This window comes from Mobula birostris, chromosome 17 (genome assembly GCF_030028105.1).
Source record: "Mobula birostris isolate sMobBir1 chromosome 17, sMobBir1.hap1, whole genome shotgun sequence".
In the NCBI taxonomy this organism is placed as follows: domain Eukaryota; kingdom Metazoa; phylum Chordata; class Chondrichthyes; order Myliobatiformes; family Myliobatidae; genus Mobula; species Mobula birostris.
In genome coordinates this window covers 68,821,729-68,842,941 of record NC_092386.1, presented here as the reverse complement: position 1 = coordinate 68,842,941, position 21,213 = coordinate 68,821,729, and the positions used below count along the sequence as shown (strand labels likewise).

Sequence of the window (21,213 nt, the reverse complement as noted above, 5' to 3'; positions counted from 1 at the left end):
CAATCTTTAGTGTGATATTAATGTTCATAAGTTGTTTTTGTTCACCTTTTCACCATTTCCTTGGATCCATCTTGGCAAAGGGGTCTTTTGTTTTGGTGAATGGTTCAAATGAGGAAAACTGATAACATTTAAAATGAGACTCCCATAGCCCCTGATGACCCTGTGCTTTCAGTCTTTGAGGCCAACATGAGAGCATCCTTCAGGACGGTGAACCCATGGAAAGTATCCAGCCCACAGGGTACCTGGCTGAATATTTAAGACCTGTGCTGATCAACTGGCTGAAATGTTCACCAATATCTTTAACCTCTCCCTTCGGCAGCCTGAGGTCTCAGCCTGCTTCAGGCAGGCTTTAATTATATCAGGGCCTAAAAAAAACATGGTAACCTGCCTCGATAATTTACTGCCGAGTCCAATGTGATGAAGTGCTTTGAGAGGGTGATGAAAAATATCAATTCCAATCCTAGAAGCAATTTGGATCCAGCCCAATCTGCCCAGCATCACGACAGCTCAACAGCAGATGCCATTTCATTGACTCTTCATTCAATCCTGCAATGTCTGGACAGTGAAGATGCATACAAGAGGATGCTCTTCATTTAACTACAGTTTGACATTCTATACCCTCAAAGATAATGAGCTTCAAGTCCTGGGCCTCACTATCTCCTTGTGCAACTGAATTTTCCAATTCCTCACTTGCAGACCCCAGTCAGTTCAGATTGGCAGCAACATCCTTTCCACAATCTTCCTCAGCATATGAGTACCACAAGGCTGTGTGCTTAGCTCCCTGCTGTATTCACTATTTATTTATGACAGAAGCTAAGCACAGCTCCAATGCTGATGACACCATTGCCATTGGCTGCATCAAGGATGGCGATGAATCAGCATATAGGACGGCAATTGACAGTGTCACAACAATAACCCCTCAGTAAATGTCAACAAGGCCAAGTAGATTATTATTGATCAGGAGGAGGAAATCAGAGGTCATTAAGCCAGTCCTCATTAGGGGATCAGGTGGGGAGGGCTCAGTAACTTTAAATTTCTTGGTGCTATCATTTCAGAGGATCTGTCCTGAATCCAGCATGTGCCATTACAAAGAAAGTTAGCAGCACCTCGACTTTGTTTGAAGTCTGCAAAGATTTGGTCTGTTATCTAAAACTTTTGACAAACTTCTCTGGATGCACAGTGGAGAGTATATTGGCTGGTTGCATCATGGCCTGGTATGGAAACACCTGTACCCTTCTCCATTTGAGCACGGCTAATTGGAGAGCTATTGCGAGAAAGCGGTGCCCATCATAAAGGGCCCCGACCATCAAGACCATATTCTCTTCTCACTGCTGCCATCAGAAAGAAGTTACAGTACAGGATCCTCAGGACCTGACCAATTTCTACCCAACCATCAGACTCTTGAACAAGAAGGGATAATTTCACTCAAACTTCTCTCGCCCCATTGTGAAACTGTTTTCACTTTCATGCGCTCTTCATCTCATGTTTTCTATATTTATTGCTTATTTAATATTTTTTCTTTCTTTTTGTATTTTCAGTTTGTTGTCATTTGGACATTGGTTGTTGCTCACCCCGTGGGTGTGGTCTTTCATTGATTCTATTGTTTTTCTTATTTTCTGTTTATGCCTGCAAGAACATGAAACTTAGGGTTGCATATGGTGAAGTATATGTACTTTGATAATAAATTTACTTTGAACATTGAGACTATAATAGGTTAAGGTGCAAAATGGTAATCATTGCCGAAGATGGGTATGATGCTGCTTTTAAATGTTGTCTGTATTTTGTTTATCAGGCACTATTTTTGCATATGGACAGACCTCATCTGGAAAGACTTATACAATGATGGGAAATGCAAATACTCCAGGTCTTATTCCTTTGGCAATCTGTAATTTATTCAAAGTTATTAATGATGTAAGTAAGACTCTGTGCTTTTAAATGCCGACAGATGGAAATTTATTGTTTGTATTTTAAAACTATAATTTTCAGATTGCGGAAGACTTCGCTTCACTGTGAATTATGTACTAATTATGCCATGTCCTTTTGTAGTGGATTTGCTTGAATATCCTATGTTTATAGCTCCCGAGTGTTTAGGTTTAATGTTATTGTTTCTTGGCCAGTTGCAGTAGTATTTTAAATTTTCAAAAACTTTCTGTGTACAGCACAGGCTGGCTGCCAGTTCTGTATAATACGACTGCAATTTACAGCTCTGATCTGTAATGTCCAGATTTAAATTTTTTTGGAAAAAAGTAAGTTAGTTGATTAGCTGGAATTTTCTTTTAACTATCCCAGGAAGATTTATAACAAATTGCTTCATAATTTTCAATTTTTCTATTTATTACTTTGCTTCTCGTGCATTGAGGAACTGGATGTCTTTCTTTTCACAGCTGACCTGCACTACTAATTTGTTTCTTTTTATCTTAGATGCAAAACAGAGAATTTCTATTACGTGTCTCTTACCTAGAAATTTATAATGAGTCGGTATCAGATTTACTTAGTGATTCAAAAGGAAAACCTCTGGAAATTAGGGAAGATATAGAAGTAAGTACATCTCATTGTGATCTTATGTGCTGCTTGTAAATCTACCAGCATTCACTTTTATTTGCACATTGAGCATTCCATGCAAAAGCTTGCACATAAATTTCCTCACTTCAGTTGGAGATCTTAGAAGTACAAATGCTTTGTGTAACTGTTATGAGAATTTTATTATCTTGATTATGAATTATATCTTATAAATGAAATAACAGTAAGTCTCTTTCTCATGTCAATTTTCAAATGCTTATTTTTCAGAGAAACATTTATGTTGCTGAACTAATTGAAGAAGTTGCTGTAACTTTTGAGGATGTAATGAAGTGGGTCAAAAAAGGGGAAAGTAAGGTTAAAGTTGTAATTACACTTTTGCGTAGTTAAACTTCATGTGTATATTTGGTTGTAATTTAATCTAATTTGTGTGCTTGAGCTCATCTGTCAGCCAGGATCATAATCCTACTATACACCACCAAGGCAGTACTGAATGATCTAATACTGGTCCTTTGGGTGAGACGTTACATTGATATTGCATTTATCCATCTGACTGCAAGGAATGACTCTCATCATCCCATTCAAAGAAAAAGAAGCTTATGGTTAATACTTCTCCCTTAAATGAATAACACCAAGATGCATGTTAACTGTAGATTTAATTTTGTAATAAGACCATAAGACGAAGGAGCAGAAACCGGCCATTCGGCCCATCGAGTCTGCTCCGCCATTTTATCATGAGCTGATCCATTCTCCCATTTAGTCCCACTCCCCCGCCTTCTCACCATAACCTTTAATGCCCTGGCTACTCAGATACCTATCAATCTCTGCCTTAAATACACCCAATGATTTGGCTTCCACTGCTGCCTGTGGCAACAAATTCCATAGATTCACCACCCTCTGGCTAAAAAAATTTCTTCGCATCTCTGTTCTAAATGGGCGCCCTTCAATCCGTAAGTCATGCCCTCTCGTACTAGACTCCCCCATCATGGGAAACAACTTTGCCACATAATGATGCTATGCTACTTGCAGATAAAATTCTGTTTGTACAGAAATGATGAAAATATGCATTAGATCCAAACTTCTGTTCAGATACAATTTCTTATGTATGATTTGCTTTGGTTTATGCTCAACTGAAAGAGACTGTACCGCTTCCTAGAGATGCTGCCTGGCCTGCTGCGTTCACCAGCAACTTTGATGTGTGTTGCTTGAATTATTACGTGTCCATTGTTGGATAAATGTTAGCCTGCAAGTAGAGATTCCCTATTCATCGAATAACACTATTGAATATTTGTACCTGTTCAAAGGGTTGTAGTAAAGCAGAACAGCCTTTAGTTACCTTCAAAGCTCAGACTTAAGCAGGTTGTCACAATTGTCTATAGCTAATGCAGCCTGTGTATTGCAAATAACGTTCACTGGTCTGTCAATCGCACAATAACCAATGCATGTTATGGCAGAACAACCTGTTAATCCATTTTAAACTATGCAAATTTAATTGTTGAATCCAAGATTGTTCCTTGCATAGGCTTGATCTAATATTTTATGTTTTAGATGTGTTTGACACATATACTCGAGTATTTGAAAATAATACTTGGACATTATATCCTCTATAATATATCTTCTATTTGACCTTTTTCCTCGTGGAATCAATTGTGTTTGGACTAAAAGTTGTTTCATTTTCTGTCAGTCTCTCAAATTATTTGTAGAGATGTTCCAAAAAATAGAACTCAACCCAATTTTCTTATTCATTGCCATGTTTTATAGTGCTGTAATGTTCTTGTTTTGATGTTGCTTTTCAATGATATTTCCTGCATTTACTAAATTTTTTTACTCCAACTATATCTTTCTGTTGCATATAAGCTGCTTTAATTCACTATGAAAGATTTCTATGCTCATGATTTTAACGAATAGTGTACATATTGCTATGATCTATTTGAAAAGAGAATCATTTGTGAAAAAGCAACATTTTTAATAGCTAGTTGCAATATTGTGAATTGATATTCTATTGTCAATTTTAAAATAATTTTCTTTTCTCTGCAGGAAACAGACATTATGGGGAAACAAAAATGAATGAACGTAGTAGTCGATCACATACAATTTTTAGAGTGGTAAGATAATATCTATAATCTAGATTTATTGGTTCAGTTGTGGAAAAGAATATGCATTGTAAGTCAAAGTTCCATTGATCAATGAAATCCGTTTGAAATGTGATCATAATTCTAAAGTAGGACATGTCTGCCCCTGAATGGTGCACACCAAACTCAATAAAATGTTGATCAGTGATTTTACGTTCACAGTTCTATGAATGACAGGTGGTCTACTAGAGCGTGATACAAAATAAGTGAGAGAAAATTCCCTTTTAGATTGCGCCATGAGTTCTTTTTTATGTCTCGCTGAAAGGGTAAATGTGACCACATTTTAACGTCTTATTAGAGGGTAGGATCTCTTGAATGGAATGTCAAGGGCAGTAGCTACGTGAGAATACCATTGCTTGCAAACCATGTAGTGCCCAGATTTGGAGACAATTGCCATTTCTTTGTGGTTAGAATTCTGGAGTTTCGTACTACAGCTATATTGGGTTAGTAGGTTCTAAAGTGGCTAATTAGGATTATGTGAAAAGCAGCAGATCCTTCCACCAATGGTATAAGTGATGTTTGATGATGTGATTAAGTGAGTAGTTTGTGAGTTGGTACACTCTTCACCATTTTACACAGGCTTTCTGATGTACATACATAAGATTTCCAACTATCCAGAAAGTTGCTGCTTTAACTGGACCAGAGATTCTTGAGAGTTTTGGGGATGTAGCGACTTTTCAAGAAGGACAAGCACGCTCTAATCTTTTTCTGTTGGTCTCTTCCCAAGGCACAGATCAGTGCAGGTCTTCCCCCGCTATCCAAAGGTAGACAGTTCCTATGAAACAGTTCGTAAGCCAAAATGGTGTGAAGCAATTACCATTAATTTATATGGGAAAAATTTTTGAGCATTCCCAGACGCAAAAAATAACCTACCAAATCATACCAAATAGCACACAAAACCTAAAATAACACTAACATATAGCAAAAGCAGGAATGATATGATAAATACACTGCCTATATAAAGTAGAAATGTATGTACAGTAGTTTCACTTAACAGAATCGGGAATATTGAGCTAAAAGCGATTTGTAGAAAAAAAAATCGGCACGTACACGCATGCATGCACACCTGCCTGTGCAAGGCTTCATGGTCATTGTAGTCTTTCAGGGTAAACACAAGTTTAAAGCGGGTGCCTTTTTTCGTAAAAGTGAAAATCCCCTTTCGGTTAGCGAAAGCAGGTACTAATGCAGGTCTTTCATAAAAGCGAAATGTCGTAAAGCAAATGTTCAGAAAGTGGGGGACACCTGTATAGATGTGTCTGTTTTAGGAGTTGAATGTTGAATATAAATGTGAAGGTGACTGAGTGTAGCCAGGGCTTCAATAGTGGGGATATTGGCCTGGAAGTATTTGCAGAGATGGTACTGGTATCTTTTCTAGTGCCTTGAAGTACTTAATTGCTTATAATAGGTATTTCATGTTTACCAATGTTTCAAGAAGAAAGTTTAATACATGCAAGGAATTGCAGATGCTGGAAACGGCAAACAGTCTGTTTGCAGTCCCAATGCAGGGTTTCAACCCAAATGCTGACAATCCCTTCCCTTTCCCACAGATGCTGCTCAACCTATCCAGTTCTCCAGTAGATTATTATTACATGGTGGTTCAAATAGTTTTGGAAATTGCAACTAAATTCAAATCAAGCTTCAAGCTTAACATGCTAATCCACAAAATACCAGCCAAAAATTCTTTGTACCAGTGTTTGGTCGAGCTGTTAATCAAAACAGGGTAAAGTGCATTTAATGTTGTGCTCTCTCAAAAAACAATATTCTTTTAAAATCTGAAATCCATAATAAAGCATCTCAAAGCTAGTAATATTGAATAATGTATAAAGACCTCAGCAATTTTCTCAATTTTTGTCTCAAATATGACATTCCTTGTGCTTAGCTTGCGATAATTTTATCAGAATCTCATAAGGCAAAACTACATTTTGTTAACTTGTTTTATAACTGTGACAAGTTAAATCTGTGCATTGCTCTATTGATAAACTTGACCATATTGCTTGAAAGCATTCTCATCTAGCTAACGAAAGGAACTAAAATTTGTTATGCAAGATAACTGTCTGCCATTTTGCAATATCAACAATCTGTAATGTAAAAATAATTGTGCTTTTTAAAGACCTGAAACAATTTAGTTACAGCGATGTTTCAGTTGAAATATGCTGAAATGTTTACTTCTGAATGAATTAGAAAAGATGATTTAAATATTTGTAATGACTAAATAGAACTTCTCTGTCCATTCGCTGCTGACCATGATATACTTTTGTATTGTTTCTGCTGTGTAGATGTGTTAATGTAATCATAAATAATATTTGACGTAAACTGATTTGCTTATTGCTCTCTAGCAGGTAATCTGAATCTCACTTATTTCTCTAAATGTTCTAGAAGGTTTTAATACAAAATATAGTTTTATTTTTAATCTGTAACTGTCTTGAGCAATTTAGCAGAACTTTATGTCGAATGCATAGGAATTTATGGTACTTCAGTTCCAAGCGGGCCATCCTGACATGTTGTCTCAGAAAAATTAGGGTATTTTGTTTCCACAGAATAAAAAAAACCTACTTGTTTGTTATTCCTGACAAGGTGGGAAGACAATACTATAAAATAGTGAAGTAATTGAATGCTGGAAATATGATGCAACAAAAGTACTGGCAGCATCAATGTACCTTTTATTTTGATCTTGTGTCCCAAATTTTTAGTGTTTTAGTATCAATTAGCATTGTTTATTTGGATTGATTTTTTTTACTTAGGATCTTCTTCATGTGCCTTGCACGTTACACGCTTGGGCGATTTGAAATATGTTTCTGACTTGTTAGGAATGTACAGGTAGTGTAATCTTTCACTGAATTGATAAATTTATGGAACATCTTTCAATAATGGCCACTTTTTTTTAAAAAAGGCTTTCAAGAAAGCCTATCTTTAAAAAGTACAACTTTTGTTACTTCGAAACTAATTCGTGTTCCAATGCCATGTATCCATTTTACCTGAAAGGAGAAATAATACAAATTAATATTTGATTTTCAGAGAGAGTAAACATTCTGATTGAAGTGTTATTTTGCTGTGGAATTTTAAATTTTCATACAGAAGGGTCTGGAACCTTCTCTAAAGACATTTGTATATCTGGATAAATTGAGGACTTTTTTAAAACACAAACAACAGGAATTCTGCAGATGCTGGAAATTCAAGCAACTGGTCATTTTTGAAGTATTCTAATTTAGTGACAATTTTCCATTTCAGATTGTGGAAAGCAGGGATAAAAGTAATGAAGCAGTTAAGGTTGCACATCTGGTGAGTTCTCTGCCATTTTCTGAACTTAATAGCTCTCCATTTTGATTCAATTGTTTTTATCTTCTGGTTTAACCAGAAATGTCATTTTCCTTTGGGCCAATATATTTCTGGCTGGAGCTAGCCTTCAGCAGACCACTCCATTCCACGTGTAATCCAGCAGTAGTGTCTGAAATCTGGGATTGCTGGGCTTTCTTGCCATTACCTTCTATTATTAAGCCAAGTCTGACTTGATGCAAGGTTGGACATTATTTTCTGTTTTCATTTATAAATTGTATGTTACTGGTGCACTTTCTAAAAGATTTATTTCCGTTCACAAATTCTTTAAAACTGATTTAAATGATGTCTTGAATATCAGGGCTAAGTGGAGGAAGATTTGCCTTTTGATCTCTTCTAGTCCATATTAAAATTTTTTCATTAGCTCTTTTATCAGGTTGTTAAGATTGATTTTTGGAGTTCTTGTCCATCAAGCCTACAAAAGCCTATATGAATGTGTGACCCAGTAGAAAGTGTTGGTTGTTCATTGTTTTCCAACAACGACAAACCTGTGTGGGAGGAGTTTTATATTGAAAAATCCATTGCACTGCGGCAGTTCCACTCACTTGTCCTCAAATTTTGGTCCAATGGTACGAAAAATCGTCACGACTGGAGACTTCCTCAGCTGCAATGGATAACCATGGTGCCTCCCGTGCCTTGTCATGCTGTTTGCTCTCTATGAAGCAATGCAGCATTGCTTTCTTGGCCATTGGATCTTGTAGTTGATCTCATCCACCAGTTTCCCGGAACTGGCTTCGCATGCTGTGGTAGGCCTATCCTTATCTCTCTGGGTTGAAGTTTCCCAGCTTCCCTCACCTGGTTTAGCCCGCCTGTTGAATCAGAGTACCAGGGTGTGGCCACCACCGTCACATGTAAACAGTTACTTGGAGCCACAAGTCAGAGGCTGGGACCAAATGATGAGCCGCCCCTTGGAGCATGACAATTCCCCCTCCCAACCCGCCAGATGCCTCGTACAGTCCAACCCAGCAGAAAATACAAACTACGTATTGTTTGCACTCAGAGTTCAAAGCCATCCCTGGATTGTAAGGAAAGAAGTTGGAGTCTCTTGGTTACTGAGAATGTTAACACACAAAGTCACTTGAAAAATTATTAAGTTGTTGGAAATAAAGCTTTTAATGTCCAATCGTGTGCTGTGTGAATTTAGTCCCATTAGTAATTGCAGTTAAAACCACATGGCATGGTTTTTCGAATATCCTTGTACTACTCTGCATGAATAACTTTCAATAAATATTCATTAGGCTTTATACAACTGGGACAAAGTAAACTACTTAAACATATTCCATTACACTTGAGTTTCACCTATTTAATATAAAAGGGTTTGATGTGTCAGGAGACAATTTGCTCACTGCAGGATGTGCGGGAGGAGAAGATGGCGGCGCGCCTGCGTGTGCGCAGCCCTCTGGTGAAAAATGATATCGTATCTGTTAAATAGGGGCCATGGACAATTCTGATTTGATGGAGAATGGATGTGAAAGCACAGAGGAACATCTGGAGAAATTTCTGAAACGCCCGTTCACTGCTGTCATTACTGTGTGGTCAGGAATCTTTCGGAGGGTAGGCCTCAAAATCCCCGGCCTTGCCTGCTTTTGGCAACTGAGAAGGAGGTCGATCGTTCGGACAGAGATGGCGCTCAGTAGTCGGTGTAGGAGTGCTGATCAGAGCTCGAAGTTTTCGGATGACTCAGAGTCGGATCGTGGTCGGCATGGCCGGGAGAGTTTTTCTTCCTTCTCCCATCTGTGTGAGATGTGGGACATTTGAGAAACTTTGAACTTTACTGTGCTCATGGACTTCATCAAGTTATGGTATTGTTGCACTGTTTGTAACTATATGTTATAATTATGTGGTTTTGTCAGTTTTTTCAGTCTTGGTTTGTCCTGTGTTTTGTGATATCACACCAGAGGAAATAATGTATCATTTCTTAACGCATTATCATTTCTAAATGACAATAAAAGAGGACTGCATATCTTCTTAATCTAATCCACCTCCTAACTAGCTCTTTTAGTCATGGCCACTAGTCTTAACTGTTCTGTTCAAAACAGAACAAGACTCGGCAATACTGAATGTCAGAGGTGTAAATCACTTGTGGCAGTTCGGCTCCTGTGTTATAGGGGGCCTTTGCCACTTTTGTCAGGGCATATTACAAGCCAGTTATCAGCCCAGGCCTGAATGTTATCCAGGCCTAGTAGATTATCTTAAGAATGAAAAAACAATTGAGTGAAGTTGGAGATGAAATTGGATGAATGTGAGCTCTGGCAGGGTTTGCAGACCATCACTTCCTACAAGGCGAAACCTTTGATTCCCAGATGATCTCAACGTCCTTCATGCACGCTTTGAAAGGAAGAATAAAACTACATCTGTGAAAATCCTGACGGCATCTGGTGACTATATGATATCTGTCTCAGTGGCTGACATCTGAACATGTCTCAAGAGGGTGAGCCTTCTTAAGGCGTTAGGCCCTGATGGTGTACTTGGCAGGGCACTGAAAACCTGTGCCAAGGATATCTTCAATCTCATACTAATGCTTTCGGGGTTTCAACCTGCATATTGGTGTCCAAGATGAACAGGGTGAGCTTCCTTAATGACTATGCCCAGTTACTTTCATCTACTGTGATAAAGAGCTTTGAGGAGTTGATCATGGCTAGAACTAACTCCTACCTAAGCATGGACTGGGACTCTCTGCAATTTATAAGCATAAGAAAGTTTGCAGATGCTTGAAAGTGCACACAAAATGCTGGAGGAACTCAGCAGGTAGCATCTATGGAAATGAATAAATAGTTTTCAAGACTGAAAATGAAGGGGGAAGACACCAGAATAAAAAGGTGGGGGAAGGATAGCTCGAAGGTGATAGGTGAAGTCAGGTGGGTAATAAAGATAAAGGGCTGGAGGATAAGGAATCTGATAGGAGAGCAGAGGGGACTACAGGAGAAAGGAAAGGAGGAGGGGGTGTGGAGTGGTGATAGGCAGGTGAGGAGAGTTAAGAGGCTATAGTGGGAAATAGAAGAAGAGGGGAGGGGTAGGAATATTTTTTTTACTGGAAGGAGAAAACAATATTCATGCCATCAGGTTGAAGGCTACCCAGATGTTATATAATGTGTTGCTTCTTTACCCTGAGGGTGAATTTAGAGCAAAATTGCTGTCCCAAAGGGATATAAGGGGCTGCTGTTTATTTGGCTTCATGAAAACATGGCTATCCCCGGCCATTTTGGACGCATTGCTGCAGCTCAATGGCTTATGATTTGCTGCAAAGGCAGGACAGCTGAGCCTTTTAAGTTAGATGGCGTGGAGTATGCTTTATGATTAACTCATGGTGCATAAATGTGGCGGTTCTGTCTTTGTCCTGCTCGCCTGATTTGGAACAAAACATTTAGCAATCAAATTGTCATCTATTTTATCTGCCAAGGAAATTTTCCTCCATCATCCTGGTAGCCGTGTAGCTTCCACCTCAGGCCAACATCAAGCACGCACTGGAGGAACTGAGCAACATAATCAGGACCAGGAAGGTATGGTCAAGGGAGGTTTAGGGGTGCTGACAGGACTGCTTTGAGTGGACAATATTCAGGGATTCATCTTAGAGTCTGAATGTTATTCCACATTTGTCACTGATTTCATCATGACTTGTGTGCCTTTGAGATATACCCAAACCAAATGCTGTGGATGAACCAGGAAATTCAGTCTGCTGAGGGCTAGGTCCTGTGCCATTCAACACTGGTGATCTAGAATGATACAAGAAGTTTTACAGAAGGCTATTTTAAGGGGAATAACAATTCTAGTCCGAGGCTGAATTGGATACATGTCAGCTATGGCAGAGTCTGTAGGAAGGTGCTAAATGGCGACTCCTTTGCTTGCATCTTCGGCAGCAGCTCTATTTCCAGCTTTGCTATCTTTATTTTCCCCTTTCAGGGTTCTTTTGAAGACCCTGAACTGGAGTTACACGCTGACTGCGGTTCTTTGTGGGAATGGGACCCGCTCTCAGGGTTTCATAACCGGCCGTTGTTGTTTGGCATGCCAAGGGCTCGGCCTAAAAGTCAGGCTCGGATTTGGAAGCCTAGAGTCTCAGGACTCTGGAGACGGGCGGATTGAGGGTCAGTGTCGCGACAGGAGATCTGGGGGAGTCGGAATATCTGTGGTTGTGTGCCCAGATTTTTGGGCACAGAACTCGAAAAAAGCAACGTGGCGGACTGTTAACGTCGTAAACCAGCGAGTTGTGTGTTATGTCTCCCCGCTCACTGGGAAAACAGAGACACCTCTTTCTTCCCCCCACCCCAAACCATAAGGCAGAGAGAGAGAGAGAGCCTATGGTATGTTGAATACCGGGTGAAACGTTGAAGTCTTTGTGGTAACTGCAAGTCTGTGTTTTTGCTGTTGCTTTGCTCATGCTTGAGTCCTAGGTGCCGGTGGGGGGTGGGGAGGGGATTGTTGCTTGCTGCCACTTGTGTGCGGCAGGGGGGAGTGGGGGGAGACTTTGGGGTTCTGATATTTGACTGTCGTTCATTCTTGAGGGCACTCCTCTGTTTTCGGGATGGTTGTGAAGAAAAAGCATTTCAGAATGTATGTTGTATACATTTCTCTGACATTAAATTGTATCTTTGAAGCCATTACTTCCTACAAAGCAAAAGCTAACACCATGAATGGCAGTAATGCTCCACTCCCAGATGAGCTGAATGCTTTCTATTCACGCTTTGAAAAGGAGAACAAAATGACACCTTTGCGAATCCCTGCTGCATCTGGTGACCCTGTGATCTGTCTTGGAGGCTAATGACAGAAAATCGTTTGAGGGTGAATATTCATAAGACGACTGGCCTGATGGTGTATCTGGTGAGGCTCTGAAGCTTGTACCAACTAAATGGCAGGAGTCTACAAGAGCAGCTTCAATCTTGCTGCATTTGGAGGTACCCACCTGCTTCAGAAGGACAACTGTCATACCAGCACCAGAGAGGAGTAGTGTGAGCTGCCTCACCAATGATCACCCTGTGGCACTTGCATCTTAAATATATCTAGCTCTGTAGATGCTGGAATTCCAGAGGGACACGCACAATATGCTATAGGAACTCAATACGCCTGTCAGCATCTCTGGAAATGAATAAACAGTCGATGGTTCGGGGTTTCCTAGATGGAATATGAGGTATTTGGCCGTTGGGATATTTCACACTTGGTGGTTGCAATGGAGGCACTTGAAAAAGTAGTCCACCAATTTACGTCAGTCTCACTAATGCCGAGGAGGCCGCATCGGGAGCACTGAATACAAAAATCGACTCCAACAGATTCATAGGTGAAGTGTTGCTTCACCTTGAAGGACTGTTTGGTGCCCTGAATGGAGGTAAGGGAGGAGGTAAATGGGCAAGTGTAGTATTTCTGTTGCTTGTAGGAATATGTACCTGGAGGGAACTTAGTGAGATGGATTAGTTATCTTGAGGGATGAATGGACAAGGAAATCATGGAGAGATCTCTATGGAAAGTTGTGGAGAATGATGTGTTGGATGTGGAGGCTCATGGGGTGATAGGTGAGGACAAGAGGAACTCTATCCCTGTCAAGGCAGAGGAAAGATGTGGTGAACATGGATGTCTGGGAAATGGAGGAGGTGTAGGTGAGGGCAGCATCAATAGTGGAAGAAGGGAAACACACTCTTTGAAGAGGGAGGACATCTCTGATGTCCTGGAAAAGAACTCCTCATCCTGGGAACAGCTGGGAAGAGATGATGGAACTGAGAAGGGATTAGTAATTTTATAGGAGACGGGTATAGTCAATATAACCATGGGAATTGGTTGTTTTATTAACAATGTTGGTAGACAGCTTGTTGCCAAAGAGATCGAGAAAGGGGAGGAAGGTATCAGAAATGGACCAAGTGAGTTTAAGGGCAGGTTGGAAGTTGGAGGCAATGTTGATGAAATTGACATGCCCAGCATGAGTGCATGAAGAAGTACTAATGTAGTTGTCAATGTAACGAAGGTAGAATTGGAGATTATACTACTGAAGGATTGAAACGTGGACTGTTCTGCATCACCAATGAAGATGCAAGCATAGCTGTGCCAGTGAAGGTGTCCATGGTTATCCCTTGAGTCTGAAGAAGTGGAAAGAGCCGAAAGAGAAATTGTGGAGGATGAAGATTCATATTTCCTGTGTTAAAGTGTTTTGAGAGGTCCTAAGCAAGGACCTAGACACACTTCAATTTGCTTATTGCCACAATAGGTCTACAGCAGATGCAGTCTCATTGGCTCTCCACTTAGTCCTGGATCACCTGGACAATAGCAATACCTACGTCAGAATGCTGTTTGACTTCAAGTTCAACACAGTCATACCTTCAGTTCTAATCAACAAGCTTCAAAACCCGGGCTTTTGTAACTTCCTCTGCAACTGGATCCTTGACTTTGTCACTGAGAGATCAGTCTGTGCAGATTGGAAATAACATCTCACTGATAATCAACTCTGGCATGGCGCACCTCAAGGGTGTGTGCTTAGCCCACTGCTCTACTCTATCTACACCCACAGTTGTGTGGCTGGGCTCAGCTCAAACGCCATCTATAAATTTGCTGATGACACAGCACGTTGAACCTTGAAGTGGATGGTCTACAAAAGCAGAAGTCCATGAACATCCTCTCAGCGGCCACTTTACAGGGCATATCTAATAAAGTGGCCACTAAGTGTATATTTCTTATTATAATTTACAGTGTATTTTATGTATTGCATTGTTATTTTGCAGTTTAAAAAAAAAAACAAATTTCTTGACATATGCCAGTGATAACAAACCTGATTCTGATTCACTCAGGCACAGACTGCTTTATTTTCTGAGTAACTGTGAAGTGATTGAGCATCATCAGCAAGTACTTCCACGTTCTCTTAATCTTGGAAGGAAGGTCATTAATAAAGTTTTCTGATCATAAGGGGCCTGGCACACTGAATTGAGGTGCAGTGATACTTTGTACGTAATCACCATAAGACATGGGAGTAGAGTTAGGCCACTCGGCCTATTGAGTCTGCTCTGTCATTCCATCATAGCTTTATTATACCTCTCAACCCCATTCTCCTGTCTTCTCCCTGTAACCTTTGACACCTTAACTAACCAAAAACCTATCAACCTCTGCTTTAAATATACTCAGTGAATTTTATTTCACAGCAGTCCATGGCAATGAATTCCACAGATTTGCCACTCCCTGGCTAAAGAAGTTCCTCCTCATAAATAGACGTTTCTCTGTTTTGAGACCATGCTCCTGGTCCTAGACTTATCCACTATAGCAGCGGTCCCCAACCACTGGGCCGCGACCTGTGTCGGGCCCCAAAGCATGCGCTACCGGGCCACGAGGAAGTGATATGATCTGGCCATAGGAGTCAGCTGCACCTTTCCTCATTCCCTGTCATGCCCACTGTTGAGCCACTACGCACGCGAGGCCATTACCCGCGCGTCATCCATGTCAGCGCAGGAAGAAGATCAACTCCTTGAGCTTGTAAATGACGGCCCGCTGAAAAGTATGTTTGACGTAACATCTCTGCTGGCATTCTGGATCAAAGTCAAAGCTAAATATCCTGAGATAGCCAGGAAAGCACTGAAAACGTTGCTTCCATTTCCAACATATCTCTGCAATGAATGCAATGAAAACTAAATTGCGGAGACGACTGGACATAAGGAACCCCGTTCAAGTATCACTGTCTCCCATCACCCTTCGATGGCACCGTCTTGTTGCAGGGAAGCAAGCCCAGGGCTCGCACTGATTCAGCGATATTGGTGTGTTGCAATGATTTTATATGTTCATACAGGGAAAATATGCGCTGTGTTTAATATCCAAACATTACTTAAAATGTTATGATGCTGTTGACTTATATAACCATATAACAATTACAACATGGAAACAGGCCATCTCGGCCTTTCTAGTCCGTGCCGAATGCTACTCTCACCTAGTCCCACCGACCTGCACTCACCCCATAACACCCCATTCCTTTCCTGTCCAATTTTTCTTTAAATGATAATATCGAACCTGCCTCTACCACTTCTACTGGAAGTTCGTTCAATACTTACTTCAAGCTCCCCTGTCCTCCCCTGATAATTGACTTATCGCTATATTCATGCGAGGAGAATATGCGCTGTGTGTTTAATATTAAATTCGTTAGATAAACCCTTTTAGAAACAAAATTGAGTGTATTAGCCACTTATCACCAATATTCCGGTCGTGATTAACATCCTGCCCCCACCCGAACAGAATCGCCAAAAATGATTTGTAGAAAAAATCGGCACGTACATGCATGTGCAAATCATGCATGCGCACTGGTGCCTGTGCAAGGCTTCATGGCCATTGTAGTCTTTTCGGGGTAAGCTCAACGTGTTTGACTGCTACTCTTGTCTGTTGGCAACCCTACCCACCACCCCCTGCCCCCCCACACCAATCAGCCGCTCCGCAAGAATATTGTCATTATGAAACCAGTCTGCAGTGCGAAAAAGGTTGGGGACCCCTGCACTATAGGAAACATCCTCTCCACCTCCATTCTATCTAGGCTTTTCAGTAGGTTTCAAAGTCCCTTTGCACCTCTGATTTTTGAAATTTCTCCCTGTTTAGAAAATAGTCTATGCCTTTATTGCTTCTACCAAAGTTCATGACCATACACTTCCCTTCACTATACTCCATCTTCCATTGCTTTGCCCATTCTCCCAATCTGGTCAAGTGCTTCTGCAGCCTATCTGCTTCCTCAACACTACCTGCCCCTTCAGCCATCTTTGTATGGTCTGAGAACGTGACCACAAAGCCATTAATTCCATCGTCCAAATTGTTACCATATAATGTGAAAAGTGGCCCCAATGCCGACCCCTTTGAAAACTACTTGTCATCGGCAGCAAGCCAGAATAGTTCCTTTTCATTCCGACACTTTGTCTTCTGCCAAAGAGTCAATCTTCTATCTATGCGAGTATCTGTCTTGTAATACCATGGATTCTTATCTTGTTAAGCAGCTGCATGTGCAGCACCTTGTTACAGGCCTTCTGAAATCCAAGTACACAGTAACTCTCCCTTTTCTATCCTTCCTGTTATTTTCTCAAAAAATGCCAACAGACTTGTAAGGCAAGCTTTCCCCTAAAGAAAACCATGCTGACTTTGGCCTACTTTACCATATCGTCCAAGAGCCCTGAAATCTTATCCTTAATAATGGACTTGAACAGCTTCCCAACCATTGAACTCAGGCTAACTGGCCTATAACTTATTTTCTTCTGTCTCCCTCCTTTCTTGTAGAATGGAGTAATATTTGCATTTTTTTAAGTCCTCCAGATCCATTCTAGAAACTCATGAGTCTTGAAAGGTCATTTCTCATTCACAATCTCTTCAGCTACCTTTTTCAGAATGCTGTCATGTCATCTATTGGGCTCAGATCTTACAACTTCCCAAGCACCCTTAGTAATAGCAATTAAACTCGCTCTACCCCCTGACATTCCAATTTCTGCTATCCTGCTAGTGTCTTCCACATGAAGATTGACACAAAATTCGTCTATTTCTTTGTCCCCTATCCTGCCACTCCATTGTCATTTCCCTGTAGTCCAATATCGACCCTCTTATGTATCTGGAAAAAAAACTTTTGGGATCCTCTGATATTTTTGGCCAGCTGACTTTCATAGTTCATCTTTTCAGTCCTTCTGTTTTTTTAAAATTGTCTTCCCTTGGTTTTTTAATAGCTTTCCAATTCTCTAACTTCCCACTCATTGTTGCTATATTATATGCCCTCTTTTGCTTTTATGCTGTTAGCCACAGTTGTCTCTTTCTCACTTTTAGAGTAATACTTCTTTGGGATGTATCTATCCTGTGCCTTCCAAATTGCCCCAGAAACTTCAGCTATTGCTGTTCTGTCATCTAGTGTCCCTCTTCATTCAACTTTGGCCATCTCTTCCCATGCCTCTGTAATTCCCTTTAATCCCCTGTAATGCTAACACAGCTGACTTTTTCTTCTCCCTCTCAAATTGCATGGTAAATTCTATTATATTATGAATACTGCCTCCTAAAGGTTCCTTTTACCCTAAGCTCCCTAATCATATCTAGTTCATTACACTAAATCCAATCTAGAATTGCCTCTCTCCTAGTGGGCTCAACAATAAGCTGCTCTGGGGGTCTCCAGTTATGGATTAGACGTGTTTGGTCGGTGCTCCTCTCCGAGGTCTCGATAAAATTACAATTATACCGTGTTTTATTCTTTCATAGGCCAACAGTGTATGTCTAAACTAAGTGTCTGGAAAAGTTTGACAATGCCAAAGGCAAATAAAGCCAAAACTGCCGACTGCCAAACTACCGAACTTAGTGCTAACAATGGGTCTGTAAAGAACTTCTCCGCGTCTGAGGTAACCACTGGATAAAACCTAAGTCATGTGCAAGGAATTAGGTCAGGAGATTTCTGAGTCAGTTCTGCGCGGCATTAACGAACGATTTGATGTTTTTGAGACCAAGTCTGAGGCGCTTGTGGCCTCACAGGCTGACTCACAAGCCCGTGTGGCTAATCAAGAACTAACCACCAGTGACCTTGAAACACGTGTGCAAGAGCTTGAAGCTAAGTACTCAGAGCTAATGAGACAAAATAGCCAGCCTGAAGCTAAAGTGCATGACTTAGAGGCTCGTTTGCAGAGACATAACATTAAGATTGTAGGGATACAAGAGGGCGAGGAAGATGGTAAACCTACTGAATTTGTTTCCAGACTGATTCCCAAGTTGATCGGGGAAGAGCATTTCCTGTATCCAGTTAAGGTCGATCGTGCACATCGCTCTGTCCAGCCGAAGCCGTCTGCCGGCACTAAGCCGCGCACCATCCTGGCACGTATCCATCACCTTCAAGTGAAAGAGCTGATCCTGCGCTGCGGTAGACTACAATCCATGGAGTATAAGGGAAACAAGGTTTTGATCTTCCTGGACTATACTAAAGAGGTGATGACTCAACGTCGTGCCTTTCGTGATGTACTACAAACTCTGCGTGAAGAGGAATCAAGCACACCCATGGTATCCGGCTAGGCTCTATAATTATCATCAAGATGGAAGAGCGCCTAAAGTATACGATGACCCGATAGAAGCAGCACAATTCTTGGAAAGGAATAATGCACTCAAAAAGGAGTAGATATATTGACGCAAACACAAGGAAATCTGCAGGTGCTGGAATTTCAAGCGACACACACAAAAGTTGCTGGTGAACGCAGCAGGTCAGGCAGCATTTCTAGGAAGAGGTACAGTCGACGTTTTGGGCCGAGAGTCGTCTGACCCCATGTCGACTCTTTCTAAGGATTTGATTTCATTTTTTACCAACAGGGCCACCTGTCTCCTGCCTGCCTACTTGTCCTTTTGATACAAGCTGTATCGTTGGATGTTAAGCTCCCAGCTATGACCTTTTCAGCCATGACCTAGTGATGCTGACAACATCATATTTGCCAATCTCTAAATGCACTGCAAGGTCATCTACCTTATTCTGTGTACTGCATGCATTCAAATATAACACGTTCAGTCCTGTATTCATCAGCTTTATTGATTTTGCCCCCATGTTACACTTCATCTCATCCAATTGACTGCAATTTTGCCCTATCATCTGCCTGTCCTAACACAGTCTCACTGAACACTGTGTCAACTTGTATACCAACAGCCTCATCCTCAGTCCTATCACTCTGGTTCCCATCTCCTTGCCAACTTAGTTTAAAGTCCCCCAAATGCCCTAGCAAACCTCACCACAAGGATATTGGTCCTGCGCGGGTTCAGGTGTAACCCATCCTTTTTGTACAGGTCCATAGCTTCCCAATGATAAGAAATCTGTAACCATGTCCCCTGCACCACTTCCTCAACCACGCATTCATCTGTATTATCATTCTGTTCCTGCCCTGACTAGCACATGGCACTGGGAATAATCCAGAAATTGTTGCCTTGGAGGACCTTTCCTTCAGTCTTTTCTTTAACTGCGCAGGACCTCTTCCTCCTTTATTCCTATATTACTGCACCATGACCTCTGGCTGCTCACTCTCCCTCTTGAGGATCTTTGCAGACTTTCTGTGACATCTGGATCATAGCACTTTGGAGGCAACATCCCATCCTGGCATCTCTTTCACAGCCACAGAATCTGTTGTCTCCCTAACTATTGAGTCTCCTATCACTACTGTCTGCCTGACTTTATGCTTCCCTGCTGAGCCTTGGAACTGGCTGTAGAACCACTGGCCTGGTTGTTGCTACTGCTCTGCCCTGCTAGGTCATTTTCACCTCCCCTGCCCCAGCTGTATAAAGAGGGGGTATTCTTGTTGCTATGTGATATTTTGCGGATGGGATGATTGAGCTTAAGTCATCTCATCCACAAAATATCATGAGCTCAATTGCAGATTACATACAAAGAGGAGAGGATATTGTCACAACTAGTCAGCTGCAGTTGGAAGAATTCTTTAATGATTTGCAAACTAAATGTTGAATGAGCACTTGTAACCTCAATTGATTACACTGGTGAATAAACTGCTTTGTTTTTACCATTGTACACTGTCTGCAGTACTGAATTGAGAATTAAATGGAAAATTTCTTTCATAGAATTTGGTCGATCTGGCGGGCAGTGAACGAGCCAGTCAAACAGGAGCAGAAGGTACTTTCTAAAATTTTAGTGATATGCTGGGTAATTTACCTCCATACTTCAATTTACCTAGTATTATCAAATTTCGTAATATTTTTAACAATTAATTGTATATTTCTGCCTGACTCCTGCTACAAATATCCTAAGTATTGTCTGTTGAATTAAAATTTAAATTTTATATGAAGACATTGTTCTTGAAATTGTATAAGTTTTAAGTCAAACCAGAGAGAACCATTAGTTAACTGGACTCCTGCAGTTTTCACTAAGTTTCTTTGTGTTGCTTTTCACCTTTTTTATGAAGCTTATTGTTACTTCAAACTGCTTGCTCATTTTCCTGTGATGAACAAATGATTTCTCTGTAGGTGTCCGTTTAAAGGAAGGATGCAACATCAACCGTAGTTTGTTTGTACTTGGTCAAGTTATTAAGAAGCTTAGTGATGGACAATCTGGGTAAGAAACAGCTCAACTTAATATAATGTAGATAATATATTTAGTATTTAGATGACAATGTAATGATAAAATGTCCTACCCATCATTCATTGGTTCCTTTTCTAATGACAGTTGCATTTGTGTGTGCCCTTTCCTTCAGTGCCTTCTGGGAAATCAACAGTCTCTCCCCTTGGCAGTACCTGTCATGCTGAGATTGTTTTCAGAAGGTTGTGTGACTGACCCTTCTGCACAATTATG

General features: G+C 40.8%; 1 protein-coding gene across 3 annotated transcripts in view; it reads left to right on the top strand.

Moving 5' to 3' along the window:
* cenpe (centromere protein E) overlaps nt 1-21,213 on the top strand; it is a 155,599-nt gene that overhangs the window by 15,214 nt on the left and 119,172 nt on the right. For all 3 annotated transcript variants that reach the window (XM_072281880.1, XM_072281879.1, XM_072281878.1), the window contains exons 4-10: nt 1,793-1,911; nt 2,422-2,538; nt 2,788-2,869; nt 4,555-4,622; nt 7,878-7,928; nt 20,487-20,538; nt 20,889-20,976. In XM_072281880.1, coding sequence (XP_072137981.1) covers nt 1,793-1,911; nt 2,422-2,538; nt 2,788-2,869; nt 4,555-4,622; nt 7,878-7,928; nt 20,487-20,538; nt 20,889-20,976 — 577 coding nt within the window. The remainder of the gene's footprint in view (nt 1-1,792; nt 1,912-2,421; nt 2,539-2,787; nt 2,870-4,554; nt 4,623-7,877; nt 7,929-20,486; nt 20,539-20,888; nt 20,977-21,213) is intronic.